General features: G+C 36.9%; 1 protein-coding gene and 1 pseudogene across 1 annotated transcript; both read right to left on the bottom strand.

Annotated features, from left to right (window-relative positions):
• Window positions 1-90: 90 nt before the first annotated feature.
• LOC141820399 (uncharacterized) lies at window positions 91-8,239 on the bottom strand. The gene is made up of 4 exons (XM_074707708.1): window positions 7,725-8,239; window positions 5,924-6,037; window positions 3,383-3,661; window positions 91-581 (listed from the first exon to the last, which is right to left on the bottom strand). Exons 1-4 carry the CDS (start codon window positions 8,184-8,186, stop codon window positions 333-335), a joined length of 1,104 nt encoding a protein of 367 aa, XP_074563809.1. The 5' UTR covers window positions 8,187-8,239; the 3' UTR covers window positions 91-332.
• Window positions 8,240-13,022: 4,783 nt separating this feature from the next.
• On the bottom strand, window positions 13,023-16,326 carry LOC141820384 (putative vesicle-associated membrane protein 726; annotated as a pseudogene).
• Between the last annotated feature and the right edge of the window lie 509 nt (window positions 16,327-16,835).

The raw sequence follows: 16,835 nt of genomic DNA, 5'->3' as shown, positions 1-16,835 counted from the left end.
GCGACGTTACAAAACTGCATCCAATAACGGCTCGTATCCAATGTTGCATCAAGACATTCAAAACAAAACGACTGCACATGTCAAGTATTCACAACCTATTATAATAATCCAGTATTGTCATGCTTCAATTGGAAAAGGATTGATGTTATCAATCAGAATATTGATAAACTTCATAGAAGTATACGGAAAACTGCATGGTGGCATCAGAAATACGCAAGGTTACACCTTAATGGAGACGCTACCAACATGAAATGAAGTTGTAGGAACTAAAACATTAAGCATCTAAAGTAGTTTTTAAGAATATGATAGGCATGTACAATAAGCATCTGTTTTCACGAGGAGTTAGTTGCACGGGGATCCCTGAAGACAGAGGAAGTACCTCCAGAAACTGCAGGTGATGGTGACGAGGCCATGAAATGGTTGGCAGGCAAAGCCATGGCAGGGAGGCTTGTCGTCTGGCTTTGGTGACCTGCAGGAGCAAAGCGGGATGGACTTGCCATTGTGGCACCACTCATCAGTGAACTGGGAGTAGGTGGTCCGGGCCCAATTGTCACCATACTGCCTCTGTTGTTTTGAAGACCCTGAAATGTATTTAATATCAGAAATTTGAGCAATAGGGCAAAATAACAATCAGGCAGTATTGCATCCTTCATGAAATCAAGTTATCTGTTTCATCTTTACTGCATCTGCAAATTGTCCTCGTGTAGTCTATCTTTAGAATAGTATGCCTACCATAATTTGGTTAATTTGTATAATCTAGGTGGTTAGTTGAATATTAAATTCTATGCTACTGCATATGGCCCATGTAGCCTATATACAACTCCATATACAGCACACATGTAGAATAACTCTAAAATCTCTAGCACCACATACGCAATATGCAACATTGCTTTACTACAAAACAAGGGCAGGGAAGGTCAAGGATGAGTTATAGACAGTAAATAGAACTCATTCTGGCAATAGGCATGCTTGATTCAAAGTGCATGTTACATGTCGAAATGCAGGCATGTGTATCACTTTTTTAAAAAGCACTTAACCGAGACTAGATATGGAGGTCAGGTTATGGTCAAGTTTGAAAAATGAAGCATGACAAGGGAAGATCATGTGTGACTTGAAGTTCATTATTTTGGCTTATACATATATAAATGTATTGCATATATATGTATACCTACTAAAGTTGTGGTGGTGTACCTGGACAACTTATTGGTCTACCTTGAATATGAAGTGGTTGAACTGTTGTTTTCCCAACAAAGAGATCTTGGGGCATGGACATTGTCTGATAGATGCAGTATCAAATGGACAAGGTGAGTCCATGCAGTTGTTCAGTAGACAACCCCCACTTTAAATTTATATGAAGTGTTAAGAGCCATTGAAGGTCAAGGATGCCCCACATACGCAATATGCAACATTGCTTTACTACAAAACAAGGGCAGGGAAGGTCAAGGATGAGTTATAGACAGTAAATAGAACTCATTCTGGCAATAGGCATGCTTGATTCAAAGTGCATGTTACATGTCGAAATGCAGGCATGTGTATCACTTTTTTAAAAAGCACTTAACCGAGACTAGATATGGAGGTCAGGTTATGGTCAAGTTTGAAAAATGAAGCATGACAAGGGAAGATCATGTGTGACTTGAAGTTCATTATTTTGGCTTATACATATATAAATGTATTGCATATATATGTATACCTACTAAAGTTGTGGTGGTGTACCTGGACAACTTATTGGTCTACCTTGAATATGAAGTGGTTGAACTGTTGTTTTCCCAACAAAGAGATCTTGGGGCATGGACATTGTCTGATAGATGCAGTATCAAATGGACAAGGTGAGTCCATGCAGTTGTTCAGTAGACAACCCCCACTTTAAATTTATATGAAGTGTTAAGAGCCATTGAAGGTCAAGGATGCCCCACATACGCAATATGCAACATTGCTTTACTACAAAACAAGGGCAGGGAAGGTCAAGGATGAGTTATAGACAGTAAATAGAACTCATTCTGGCAATAGGCATGCTTGATTCAAAGTGCATGTTACATGTCGAAATGCAGGCATGTGTATCACTTTTTTAAAAAGCACTTAACCGAGACTAGATATGGAGGTCAGGTTATGGTCAAGTTTGAAAAATGAAGCATGACAAGGGAAGATCATGTGTGACTTGAAGTTCATTATTTTGGCTTATACATATATAAATGTATTGCATATATATGTATACCTACTAAAGTTGTGGTGGTGTACCTGGACAACTTATTGGTCTACCTTGAATATGAAGTGGTTGAACTGTTGTTTTCCCAACAAAGAGATCTTGGGGCATGGACATTGTCTGATAGATGCAGTATCAAATGGACAAGGTGAGTCCATGCAGTTGTTCAGTAGACAACCCCCACTTTAAATTTATATGAAGTGTTAAGAGCCATTGATATGGAAAACTATTGAAGGAAAAATAGAAAAGGAAATAGCTTTTTGCATAACTTGTATAACTTGAGTTAATTATCTTCTTTAGTGTGTAGTCCATTTGTTTACAAGTACTCTATTTCTGTTGATTTTAATTTAATTTGGCCCCAAGAAATATAAGATTATAGATTGAAAGGATTTTAATTATCTCCTTAACATTTACAAGTAGTCAATCCAACTGCATGATAGTGATGCATATGGCATCTGTATTTGTTGTTTCATAAACCACATTTTAGAAAGATGTGCGGTATCAAAATGATTATGTAGAACAGAAATAAATAAGAAGGGTGAGAGAGCTGCCTGCCTGCTAATGGGATTCAGAAAAAATATGATAATTCAATTAACTATCTTGCCTTGATCCATATTTGAGTCATAGATCAAACCAATATACAACTCAAACGGGTTTGTGCAGATGATACTAGAATCTAGAGCTGTACAATTGATAGTCAAGTTATGGAAGATTAAAAGATGAAAAATAATCCATACCAAAGCATTGCAACACTAAGTTCTGAAGGTTGGTAAGATGTATACATTAATATGAATTACCCATTGGTGTCATACAGAATCTAGAACATCTAAACGAGAATGGAATGCATGCTATATTTAAGTAATCAACAAGTAATGTCAGTTGTTAATAGTTACCGATAAAGTAAATCACAGACTCAAAATTGTGCAAGAGTTAAGAAATCAAGCAACTACATTGCAAGAATTCTTCTCGTATGAGGTAGAAAATCACAGCATATAAGACATTTCAAAAAATTATAAGAACATCAAGATAGTAAGAGGACTCCATAATACTGGCACTTAAGACAATCATCTTAATTATTCAAGCATCATAAATTAGTCTTTAAGGCGTTATAAAACTACCAAAGTTTTAAAAGGAGCATAAAACCAAATTTAGCTAGCCTTTTCATATAATGCAACCACTTACTGCATTATGCTGGAAAGAACTAAATGTTGTCCTTGCTAGTGGTGCCGCAGATGGAGAAGTACTATGAATGTGATTCAACTGCCTTACATGATTGCTGTGATTAGCAGCAGCATCTGATTCACCACCTGAATCACTACCAAAATTAACCTCAACAGTAAGCTTGGGTACTTGTTTAGCAGCACCGTTCTCAACTGCCATATCTGCTTTATGAGGCACAGAGGGTCGTGCAACAGGTGACTGCATGCTCCGTCTTTTTATTTCTTCTTCTGCATTTAAAATCTGTTGGAAAACCATGATCACAATTCAGAAAGAAAAATATTCTGTTGTTTCTCCTGCTTCAGAATAAATTTTATTAGGAAAAAAATTGTAAAATAGTAATCAAAATTACATGAAATACCATATTCATACCCCAACCAATTTGTCACCCATTATACTACTAGATCTTTCGCAAATGCAATAAATGCGTACATTTATTAAACTCTGAGACTAAAAGTGATGGAAAATATCACTTGACACCCACCTGTAGCCTCATTGGATTTCACTTGGTTGGCACCCATAGAGAAACAGTCAAGTGTTGAAAGGTGGAAATGTACTAAACAACTTTAATATATATAGTTCATAATGAAGATCTAAAGAGATATAAGAGATTGGTGAGTGGAGAATAAGTTTTTAATACTCTGTGATTAGAATTGGAGCAAGCAAACAAGACGAGAAGTGAGAAGTGAAGACGCACGGCGGAAATGAGTGCTCTAATACATTATACAATGTTGTAATATATTCTGATTTGTTAATTCTAGCCATATTTTCTCATGCAAGGGAAACATGAGGAACAGCTATGATACAAAAGAACACCAAGTGGCATGTTTGATGCCCTTCCCATTGAAGTAATTTAGAAAGCAGTGTTCTAGAAAGCGATCCAGGCATGCATATGTGGCTGTCAAGTCATTTTAGAGAAGGAATCACATCACATATGCAATATGTGGTCCCTTTACGCGATTGATGAGCATCTAAGCAACACAGGCAGGGGAGTGCATGCAACCTAGTTGGGTAAATGGAAAAAAAAATTGACATGCTCTATTTTATAATTTTGAACTTAATGTGGTCTCTTGTCATGATTGTGAAACGGTAAAGCAAGTATTGACTATGGTGACACGTGACTTATTAATGATAATTTAAATATTTGTTTTACAAGTAATAACACTTTAAATGTAATTATATGCACATAGTGATACATTAAAAAAATCAGATTCTAGCAATAGGTTTATAAAAAATTATATAAGAAATCCATAATGATAAGAAATATCCATATGCAATCGAATACAAGACCTATAATTTATAAGAATTATATTAGAACTATGAATTATGCACTAAAAGGAATACAAAAATATCTATTTTCATCTAAAGCAAGCCACCACTATCAACTGAAAAGAAATTGTTCAATAACTTCTCTTTAAATATCAAGTATCCTAGATAGCTAAATGAAAGAGTCAAAGTCACACAGTTCCGAACCATCTTAAACAAAACTAGTAATAAGAGACTCAAAAGAGATATTAAACACAAAAGGGATGTCGAGTTAGATTTGTGTTGCTAATGTGGAGATAAGGTTGGATGACAAAGATAAAATGATCGATGTCATAAAATTGTGGAACGTTGAAAGGCAAAACAGGAACTCAAAAGGTAGAAGGGAAAGGACACAAATCATGATTATGCAAGTCCTCTAAAATTAACTAGATTATTAATTAAACAAATATACAATTGATGTTCGATAATATATAACAAATGAAATATAAAACTATTAGTTAACTAAATGAAATATAATATAATTAATATGGGATATGTGATATACATTATATAAACCAGTTCGGGTCAAGTTTTTTTAGGCTTCATTTAAAAAGCAGAAAACCTGCCTCAAACTGAAATGCAACATATTGGATCCTTGAAACCCAACGAGTTGGTTCAATTAGGTTTAGGTTTTCAGCTCGGTTTGGTTCAGGTTTCGGTTCAGCTTGGTTCAATTTTCCTTTCAATATGGATATATAATTTTTTCTGCTCAACCCTAGTTGGTCATTATTTGATTGTTAAACATTTTTCTATGAAAAATAGTGAATTGGACAGATTTTATTAGCAAACTGCTAGTATTTTTGTCAATATTAATATTTTAAATATTTTTATATCAATCACCTATCCTGCATATATGCTGTGCACTGGATTGGCTGACTGCCATTTGGAAATGCCTTGTAAAATCTTGAGTTATGGTATGCATCGGTTGCATTTTTGAAAAATTGAGTGGTTAAATTGTGGAAATTTAGTGTATGAATTTGATATTTTGTATAAAAATAGAGAAATTTTGGATTCTATTTTAGTTCTAGAACAGCTTCTTGTACTAATGGCTGAATAAAGCAAACAAGAAAAACACAGACAAGACTGAGTTGAAGAAAAACAAAGTGTTCAATTTGTCAAAGCACATATACAGATAACTCAATCATAGCATTAATGCTATTGGCATATAATATGGATAAACTTATTGGTCAATTAACTTACTTGCTTCAACATTTGAACAAGATTGTGTTTCTTCTCATTCAAGACATGCAGTTGTTTCTCCAACTCCTGTTTCCTTTCATTTTTTTCACTAGCAGCATCAGGATTGCTTTGCTCCTAAGAGGTGTGTTACATCAGAAGAACAAATAAGTTAAGTAGAAGAATTTATAAAAAGTGGACAGAAGTCTTCTATTTGAAAAAGTAGACATAGGCTAGAATGATTGACATAAATGATGAGCTCAGGAATTACTAAGCATTCATCAAAAAATAAGCACGTAAAATATGGCAATCAGAAGATTGAAGTCAAACAAAAGAATAGAGAAAACAAAACAATCAAAAGTCAAATCTCCATAATCAGAAGACGTTATCAATACAAGTCAGAGGTTACTGCATGTGCTTCCAGAATGAGACAAAGTTACCAGTGCTCTTGGTTCATATGAGGATTTACCAGGCCATGCAAGTTTAATGCAGTTTGAAATATAGGCTAAATACTGAATGGAAGATATGGCTTCATAATTGATATTTCCAAATCTATTAATTTGAAACACGATATCTCTTCCCCTAGCAAACCAGTCTTTCCACCTTTTCCTCATGAATTTTCGAAGCTCAACAAGACTGCTCTAATTAAATCCTCACACCCCAAGCAGATTGTGTCTCTGCTCACTTGCCTTATTGCAGCTTTGACAACCAGATCCAAGTGGAAGAAATGGGAGGTGGTGGTGACACATCCGACATTCCATGGATAAGAGCAATGCTACCTATTCCTTCTTTACAATCCCAGCTAGTGTCTCTATGTGCAGCACAATTTTCGTTGCAAACCAAGCAAATTTTAGCATCGACAAAAAGGATTGCCCAGGGAAGGGGATGGAATCACCTTCGGCCAGCCTTTCTCCCTCACATTGATACGGTAATGTCTCCCTTCGCTTCCCCTTGGGATTTGCTGCACACCTCTGTGAGCTTTTTCCTTTCATGCAATCTCAGTGACTATCTGCTATGGGCAACCAGAAATTGGACCAATTAGTAAGGTTGAACCCTCGTTCTTCCTCTTCTTCCTTCCATATTTTGTCATTGCCCTAAGCCTCAAGTTCTTTTCAACTTTTTTGGGGCAGCCGCTATGATTGAAGACCACCATGTATTCCCTAAGCCTCGAGTTCTTTTCAACTTTTTTGGGGCAGCTACTATGATTGAAGACCACCATCTATGTTGGCACCAAAAGCTTACTAATATACCATGCTAATCATGCTAAGACCAGCACTAGCCTCAATACTATAAACCTTGTCCATAAGAACTCGGTTTTTCTAAGGAAACTCAACTAAATTTTCTTGTAATAAGTTTGACAAGCATTAATACATTTTAAAGTTATAAACAAAAAATAAGTCTAAATAATATTTTTATTATGTGGTTCACTTAATAGCAAAATTTTTTGAATCACTCACTTATCTTTTGATTATTCTTGAACTTACTACCCACAGTCTTCATCCTAAGCTAGAAACCTAACACATATTTCAAGAAGAGGAACAATTTATAGCAGTAAGGACAGCAACGTTCTTGTTATTAGCATTTCTCTACAAAGTCAAAGACACTAGGACCATACAAGGAAAAGTCAACTTCTTATGGCCAACTGTAGGTGCCGAGGATTTAATCAGCAAGGGCTCCTCCGGTGAGATTGAGGAAGAAAAATTGATGTCTTTAAAAGAATAGAAAAAAAATTAGATAATGATCAACTAGCTCGTGAAATTTGATGTTGGAAAATCCATATGCACTTGAAACTATAGATATGATTAACCTAAACGCACACTCTCACCTCCAAATGTCCGTCGGTTTTGCCAGCCCCACCAGGTTTCGAATCATGAACGTCCTCCCCCCTTGCGGCAGCCGCACCAACCAGACGAAAAGAAGCGGAAGCACCAACGTTCGGTTCATGAAACCGAGGATCTTCCGTAGTGTGCTCCTTGTCGTCCTGCTGGAAATTCGAAGGTTGCGGATCGATCGGAAAGGAATCCTGGAGTTTCGAATCGTCTAACTTATCTCTCTCTTCTCCTCCTCCTCCCGTGCCCTTGTCTTCCGGCTTTAAAGGCTCCTCGTTATTCAAATTAGGGTTTGTGATGGCACCGGAAGCCGTGGCGAGGAGAGAGAGGGCTTCGGACCGCTTTCGCATGAGAAGCTTGAACTGGAGAAGGGAGAAGCTCTGCGGCGGGATTCGCCATCGTCGCGGGGCGTTGGAAACCCGGTGGAGGTTGCCGCGGTAGAGAGAGATCACAACCATAGCTTTTCTTCATAGCATTGCTCGCCTCGTCTTCCTCTCAGGGGACTCCCCTGCAATGAACAAAATGTAAATTGAGTGGACCGGACCGGGCCGGGTCTATAAATTTAATGGGCTATTACTTGAACCTTAAGTTTGCAATAAAGGACAGAGGTCGCAATTATCCGAATGGACCCTCCGTTTATTTTCAGGTAGAGCCCTCATCATATGTAATTACCAAATCAGGTCCCTCTTCTCTCAAAACGCACCAAAATAGACAATACCTCTAGTGAACTCAAAATGGATCGAGCATAGCTTGCGTTCGATCGGCCTAATTTTTGTGGCGAGTTGGGCCAGGCCTAACCCGTGACTTCAGGGCTGGTCATGTTTCGGCCCATCTATTTCAATTTTTTTTAAAAAAATATTTTAAATATTTTTAAAAAATAGAAAATGGACAAATGTGTATTTATAATTTTTATAAACTTTTTTATTTTTTCTATTTTTTATATTTTTAAGTATTCGAGTTGTTTTTGGCACATTGGTCACGATGCCCAGCTCAACACTGATTGTGGATCCCAATTCACAAATTGAGTGTTCGAGTTGTGTCAAATATGATTCAAATTGAGTTGGATTGGATTGAGTTGAGTAATGAGTGACCCATCCCAAGTATCACCTCTAAACGAATCTAACGTATCTTCACTCAAATCGAAAATCAAATCTACTAGGAGATCAATTATTCAATTAATCAAGTAAAAAATTTATAAATAATATTTATATTTTAAGGTATTAAAAAGAGTCGATGTTAATTTAAAAAATTATATAAATGCTATAAAAGTTGCAGTGACAAGATGCAAATGACGAGCGAGGGACAACACACTAATCGTTTCAATGATCCTGAAGGCAATTTAACTCAAGTTTATATTTTAAAGATAAAATCAACAAATAGCAGATAACTTACAGATTGTCCATGTTAACTTGGTATATATGATATTCTGAAGAAGAATATCAAAGAACTAGTCCAAACTTGTCACATCCAAAAGTTACTTGCTTTAAGTTATTACTTAACTATGAATTTCCCAACATCCAAAAGATATTTTTTTTAATTAAAAAAATAGAAATTAAGAGAATTCCTGAAGAAACACAGCCAAAATACACAGGTAGCCTAGACTGCAATGGGGCCATTTACATCAATGATAAGATGAAGCCTCTCTTTAACGTTGAGTCCATGACACTGCTGCCTGACTCCTCCACTGCTCTTGTTTTACCTCCTCGGGGAGTTCAAAATACTACGTAAAAAGAAGCAATACAAAAAAGAAAAAGAAACTCTCGCCATTAGAATCTTTTGTGCCCTCTGCATGTCCTAAGTAGCTTTAAAGCTGTAACCTTGACTGTTCGGCATGCAGTCTTATACTAAGAATTGTGAGTGATAGAAAGATGTGAAACGAACGAAAGCAAAAGTTACCATCCACTAATAAAGTCCAAGGAACAAGAAACCAGACTGTCAGCTCAATTGAATACATATATTTTGTTACAAGTTTGGTGTCGGCACTGACTTCTGCATCATTTGCTTGTCCTTGTTCAGTTGATCATTCCTTCTTTGGCAAATCAACCTGATCTTTCTCAGTCATCAAAGCAACTGCAAAAGCTCTTGTTTTCTTCTTCAAGAATCTCGAGAGGTTTTTCCTTTTTGGTGAGGGAAGCTTCATCACCTTTAATACGCTCGATAAAGAAAATTACTTTGGCAAAGCAAGTGTTTTATGGTCAATGCTGCAGAGTGTCAAGAGATGGCCTATTGCCTACATGATTGTGTATATATTCTCTAATCCATCTTCCAAGCAGAGGAAGTTTGCATGCCGCGGCCTCTGGTCATCATCATGCTCTACTTGGAGGTCTTCCCGACTTCCCAGCTCTTCTGAGAACAACAAATACAAAACGGGAAAAGAATGGTGGTTAGGCACAGGGCAAATACTTAACAAGGCAGTTCCATATCTCAGGTGACACCGTCGAACACTACACATGCATGACTATTTGATTTTGTTCTAGTAGTTAATTAGGTCTGGGATTGGATCACTGAGCACCTCTTTACCCCTATACGATCCCTATGGAATTCATGCTGCATGATGGACATTTAATTTGCATGCAGGGCTAATCATTTTCAACTTGACTATTCAATTATGCTTTATGATGATGATGTACAAGTGACACAGGCTACTTACTGTGCAATCATAACTTGTGACCTCTTCATCATAGAGAAAGAAATGCATGAAAGGGGCTTGACTCAGATCTTCAAACAGACTTGCTCTTCCTCATGTGTCATGTCATTTATTTAGTTTCGTAGTACACACCTTGAAATTATGCAAACAGCATTTTTTTTTTCGGAAGTAACTTGCATTATTTTCATATGAGATCCGTTGGAAATTACAGGGTAGAAGAAGAAAATTAAATAGCATGTTTCAGGGTATATGATTAAACCAAGGTGCTACATATTCAATTAATGTTTCTGCTATTTTTCAACAAGAAAGAGCTTACTTTACACTGATAAATGACAACTTGAACAAAAGCAACTGGAATTAATTACGAAACATAGAAATACTTAAAATTTGAATGATTATGAGATATATAAACAAAGTACCTGTTGTGAATAGGATCAGGGCCATTAGGCACTCTTCTCTTGCTACTGGAGAAAGGATCCGAGTTCTTGTGACCTGTTACTACGGACCTAGCTGTTGACGAAGGCACAGCAAGAGGAGCCACAGGTGGTACAGATCTTGCCCCTGCACAACGTGTTGTTGCCATGGACACCAGGAGAGCAGTGAAGAACAAGAATGCCAAGCTGCTACTACTACCGTCTCTTCTCATCTCTGCTGCAAGGTCTTACTGTCAAAGCCTCCAGTACTGTTACCAAGAGGCCAAGTCCTGAGTGGAAGAGGAACGAGGCAATGGATGGCTAATTCGTTTGTGCAAATTCTTATACTGGGGGAAATTTTAAGTCTCTTTTAATTTTGCTTTGGTGTCTTTTTCTTTTATCTGTGGAGTTTGGAAGTGCTTCTGTAGTGCTTTTTGTGGGACTGCGTAGAGGAGACAACAAAAGCAAGCAGGTACCGAACGTGAAGTGTTCATTTGGAGCTCCCTTTCTTTGGGGACCAACCGGGCCCACCCAATCCTTCTTGCTTTGTACACTGTTTTAAGAAATAAAATCAGATCTAGCGAGATTAATATGGTAGTGTTTCAGAAATTCAGTTGTGTTGCTTGCGCAAACCCTTATCTAGTTGTCTCCGGAGCATAGCTGAGTTGATTACGACATAGTAGAGTCATAAGACCGACCGTGTGACGCGGTTAAGGTGGCGGATTCTATTTTTTGCAGAAATGGTGTATGCTCATACTATTCAAATTCAAAGATTGTTAAAAAAAATGAAGTTTATAAACCAAACCACCCAAAAAAATTATGAACATTTTTAGTTTGATTTCTTTTGATTGGAAGAGGAGATGTCAGATTGAGGAGGAAGCTGAGATGGATTGGAGTCAGTCCTTCTGTTCCTGTTTCTGACAGGACATATTGCAGAAACAACTTTGGATCTTGCCATTCCTGTGTACCCTGCAGATAGAACTGGCCCAACAAAGAGACAAGTAGTTAAGGTAGCCAATCAGATGACAAAAATCCAAGCTGTCCTTATGAACTTGCAGAGAGAAGTGACCTAACACAGGTAAATTATTTAAGGATGATCTATCAAGTTACAACACATGCTGTCTAGATCCCAACAGCATTTCTTAGCAAAGGACTGAATAACATGTGGCAGATAACCTACCTACAAAAGACTCCAAAAGAGGAAGTAACATACCAGATCTGGCCACAGTACCCCGCTTCTATTCCTTGGGAGCATCAAATCATTTTGAAACATTGTTCGCCTCAAAGCTGCTTCTGATATTAACAAAACTCAAATCTATCCCTCAAGTTGGCAACCTGAAAGGGTTCCTGTGCAAACTTGATCATCCTTTATCAGTACCAAAGGCCATGTAAGATCCTTATCACCCTATTGAAATCAAAAGTGTGGTGCCTGTAAAAGCTTAATGCTTCACAGCTTGAATGTATAAATGTATAATCTCTAGTTGCAATCACAAAAATAAGTGCAAAGGCCAATGAGTCTAGGTGAATGGCAGTGGTTGAGAAAAAGAAGATAGTAGAGGGACCAACTAAGTTCATATATGCAAGCAAACAAATTCTCTTTTATTAAAAGGTGGAATTCATCATTCCAGCGGCCTTACACGGTCAATCTCACGATCATCTGTGAGAAGGTAAATCAAGATGTTGTAATTGACCACTGTGGGGAGGACATTTTTTCGACTTCATCGAGATTCAGCCCTCGCCCATTGTAGTACTATTTACTCTACATTAACCAACTCAACCCTACCTTGGGGGCAAGCAAACAAACTCTCTTAGTCTTGTTTCAGATGGTTGTCCAGAAATAAGATATAGAAGCATATCAAATAGCTCATATCAAGTTGGAGATTCCAAGAGTGTTGATCTGCGTGATTAGAAGTGACAAGAGCTGTTAGATGAATTTATAAATCTGATGATCACATATGGTAATGAAATCCCTAATGCCTGTTCAAGGAACCTATGCTCAGCAATAATTTCCAGTCACATTTACAAAAGGAACTCATAAATGAAGATGCAAGAGAAGAAAAATAAAGAACAATTTGTATATCAAGAATGTTCACACTTCACTTCATCGACCGCGTTCATCAACCAAGGACAATAGGCACCACAGTATACCTATAATAATTGTTTAAGGGATTTAAGTTCATGCTCAGCGATATCTTTTTCATTCATTCACAGAACTGATAAATGAAGAGAAGATATAAAAATAAGAACAATTTGTATATTAAGAATGTTAATAGTGTGCATACATCTAATCGAGCACAAAGTTAATTATTGTTCATCTGACAGACCGACAAAAGACATAACAGTATAACCTAAAATAAATGAAAACACAAACCCACAAGTACTCAACTGTTTATATAACAAGAAAATGATCTCTACATCCAAAAGCACCAATTCTGTAAACTAATTGGGTGGCATTCTTCTGTGTACATCGTACTAGCATTTGAAGCCATGGCAAACTGACAAGATAATGATGAGGATAAGTGCAATGATTATGCCCAAGACAATCAGCTTTATCTTCATATTCTGTATCCACATCTTCCTCCTCATGCTTGTTCCTTGCTGCCGGAAATCTTGTGCCTGCAACCGGAAAAATAAATATGCTTGCAGCTCAAGAAACCATCATATGCTATACTATGATATTGAAATTATTCACAATCATAATGATGACAATATCAAAGGCGAGTTTAGGAACCTGAGACCGAAGGGTCTCTGTTTTGTCAACGAGAAGCTCAATTTTCTCCCCACGATCAAGTACCTAAACAACAACAATTGCTGATCTCAAATGTACAGGAAAAAAGGATGCATCATGGAAAAAGGAAATATCTGTATAATCAAATTAAATAACCTTCTCAATGTTTTCCATCATAACTCCTTTGACTTCTGAAACTTGAGCTTTCACCTTGGCCAACTTGCTTATTTCCTCAGGATGGTCTGTACAATACTGCATGTGCTCTTTAAGCTTAGACCTTCAATGTTGATATGAAAATTTTTCATTATTAATCAGTTATCTCACATTAAAAAAAACGAGTTTAAACTGCTAAAACAATACCCAAATTCTCGGTTGAGGCTGTTGGCTAATGCTGTTGCAGCTTTACCACCTCCATATCTTTTGTTAAAATCTTCCTTGATCCTGTCAAGGAATGCTATGGGAACTTGCCTGCCAACTGCCTCAACAGCAACAACACAATATGCTGCAATATTCAAGGTTTTTTCTTCAGCACGTTTGAGTAAGATCTCATGATATTCAATATAGCAAAAGCAGGAACACAGAAAAGGGAGGGACTTCAAGGATCTAATTAGATTAAATATCTGAAAAACTCAAGAAATGAAGAAGAAGAGAGAGACTGCCAAGAAATAGAAAAGAAATGGCAGGCCATTCACCTAAATAAAAAGATACAAATTAGACTGTATAACTATTATTTTGCAGGAGAGAAAATAAGTCAGCATTGTATGTGGGTACATAGTTAACGGTTTCCATGAAGGCATTCTAACTTATCAGTAGATGTTAAATTTAATTATCAGTTAATTCTGGTGTAGGGTGTATGAACATGAATTAGGCTAGAATGAAGGAAGGAAAAAGAACAAAAACTGGACAAAGTTTAAACAACCTTGGCAGTGGGCGAGCAACACCTTTATCTGTGTTGAGGATGGAGGTAGGAAGGAGATTCGATTTTTTTTTGGAAAGTTTGTTTAGAGGAGAGAAAAGCATGATGGGAAAGTACAGGGTATATTTCCACTCCAGTCTATTCTTCTCAATTTCACATTCCAAAAATTGAAGAAATTTCTTTCCTTCCAGGATGGAGGATGTTTAAAATACAATTTCTTTTTCAACTTGTGATGAAAGCAAACAAACATTGAATTGGTGGCACTTTTGAAACCACTTTGTTTTCTATTTTTACAGCGTAATGTATGAAATTTCTGACAGAAAAATTGTGTAGATTACACGTATACTGACACAGCATTACACTGAGGACATACACAAATTATAATCAAACATTTCAAATACATGGGGAATTAACTGCTGTAATGTAATAAACACTTATAAGAAAGAATGGAGCATTCACTTCTTATTTGAATTTCACTCTATAATGAATATCCAAGATCTAGTTATGTAGGAAAATTTGCATTATTGAACATTCCTTGAATAAAATAATCCAATAAAGAAACCTATATTTACATGTAGAGTTTTAAAAACCTGAAAGGTGGAAAAAGACCAAGCAGGCTTTTCCAATCATGGAGGAGATGAAGAATAATAATCTGTTCAATAACATTATACCGTGTAGAGTTCAGAATTGCTTTAAGTTAGACAAACTATTCATCTCTGAGTATTGACAGTTAATTTCCTCTTTCCTAGATCAGAAGCAGATCAATGTATGCAAACTAGGACATCTGAAAACTAGAAAAAAAAACAAGTTTATTGGTTACGTAGTATTGGATTTCACATAAAAACATGTATCCATATTACAAACTGTAAACTTGAAGAAAAAACCCGATTCCTTTATTCTACCTGATAAATATCACTTTTTTGATAGAGAATTACAAGCTAGAATCCAAGAAATACTAGGTTATTACGGACGTGCGCTGTAGAAAACCCGGAAAGTAGAAGAATTTGTAAAGAGGAACATGGATTATATACTCTGCGAGTTGATAAGTCTTTCGAGGTTATGATTGTATTGTAAGAAAATACACTTTCTAAAATGAATTTCTATCACTTTTTTACACTCTTTTTTTTCCGATTTGGGGAATAACCAAATCCGTCCAATATCCGTTGCTCTTCGTCTCTATCCTAGGGAAGCCAATGAGAAAGAAGAAAACAACGCCTTTGACTCGTTTTTCAATCAAATAAATGTTCCAATAAGACAGATTAACTATAAAAAAATTCTATGCAATCTTGCTTGTAAGAGATGTTAAAAGATCAAAACTCTTCCCTCCAACAATATCCATCATGGCCCTCGCAATTGCATGACTCGATTGACAAACCAAAACTAGCGACAGATCATCCTGAATTGTGCAAGAAAGACCCAACGATCTGGAAAAATAAAGGCGAGAAACATACATATCCAAGTAAATAATCCAAAAATACTCAATACTAAATTGACTAAAAATAGCTACTTTATGCTTTTGACTGACCACCACGAGAAACCAAATTAGATGGATATCAAAGAAACAGGGAAGCAATTTCAATATGGAGAGACACTCACTATATCCATCCTCAACAAGATAATTGAAGGTGTGGCCGTCACAGCTGTAGGTGAAACGATTATTACTGGCGGGGAGCTTCTGGAGGCACTGTGCGGCAATGGTGCTGAAGTTGCCCTGGAACTCCGTGTACTCTGCCAAAATCAGCGTGCCCCGCGCTACGAAGCTGTAGATCAACGACTGCTGCCCCATCTCCGATCTTCCCGTCGTCCAGAAGACCCAAGCCAAAGGAATCGGAGCCCGACGCAGGGATCTCGGCGAGGACAACAATCGAGAAAATCGAGGGGAAGGTAAAAGGTCCCTCTTCCGTATCCGTTGACACTAAATACATACAAATCAGTCCTCCTCAGTTTGATATTTACCAGGAACTCCCCAACCTTGACTGACTTAATATATTATTTTGCATTCATGTCCTTTAAAGTTTGGAAGTCTTACAAGTAATTAGCAATAGGTTGAATTCGGTGGCAGTTGTTTCTAGAAAGGGAGAAAGACCGCCGGCTCAAACGACGTGTTGTCTCAGGCAATGACAGTGGCCAAATAATAAATATATCGCCGTCATGATTGCGTCCTGGAATAAACTAGTAAATAATTTAATGTATTTGGCTGGATTTTTTTTTTCTAGTTGATACAAAAGTCATTCGCTTCTAGAACTGGGATGAGCTTCTTCAAGAGTTGTCATGTTTCTCTCTTTTAAATCAAATCTGTCTGATCATTTGAGATCATCACAAAATTTGTGAATACAGTCCAATCGATCAAGTAGACTCTGTTTTGGAACACATCTCATGATCCTCTGTCGAATTAGTCTAAAC

The sequence above is a fragment of the Curcuma longa genome, unplaced genomic scaffold (genome assembly GCF_044706935.1).
Source record: "Curcuma longa cultivar G26 ecotype Majalengka, Jawa Barat unplaced genomic scaffold, ITB_CL_G26_1.1 utg3290_np1212_1714210_RagTag, whole genome shotgun sequence".
Classification (NCBI taxonomy): Eukaryota; Viridiplantae; Streptophyta; class Magnoliopsida; order Zingiberales; family Zingiberaceae; genus Curcuma; species Curcuma longa.
This window is presented reverse-complemented; position numbering and strand designations above follow the sequence as displayed.

Coding starts and splice junctions, on each gene's coding strand:
- LOC141820399 (XM_074707708.1), bottom strand. CDS start 8,186: ATGGTTGTGATCTCTCTCTACCGCGGCAACCTCCACCGGGTTTCCAAC. Junction 6,038..7,724: donor AAACCGACGGACATTTGGAG/GTGAGAGTGTGC, acceptor CACACCTCTTAG/GAGCAAAGCAATCCTGATGC. Junction 582..3,382: donor GTTCTTTCCAGCATAATGCA/GTAAGTGGTTGC, acceptor AATACATTTCAG/GGTCTTCAAAACAACAGAGG.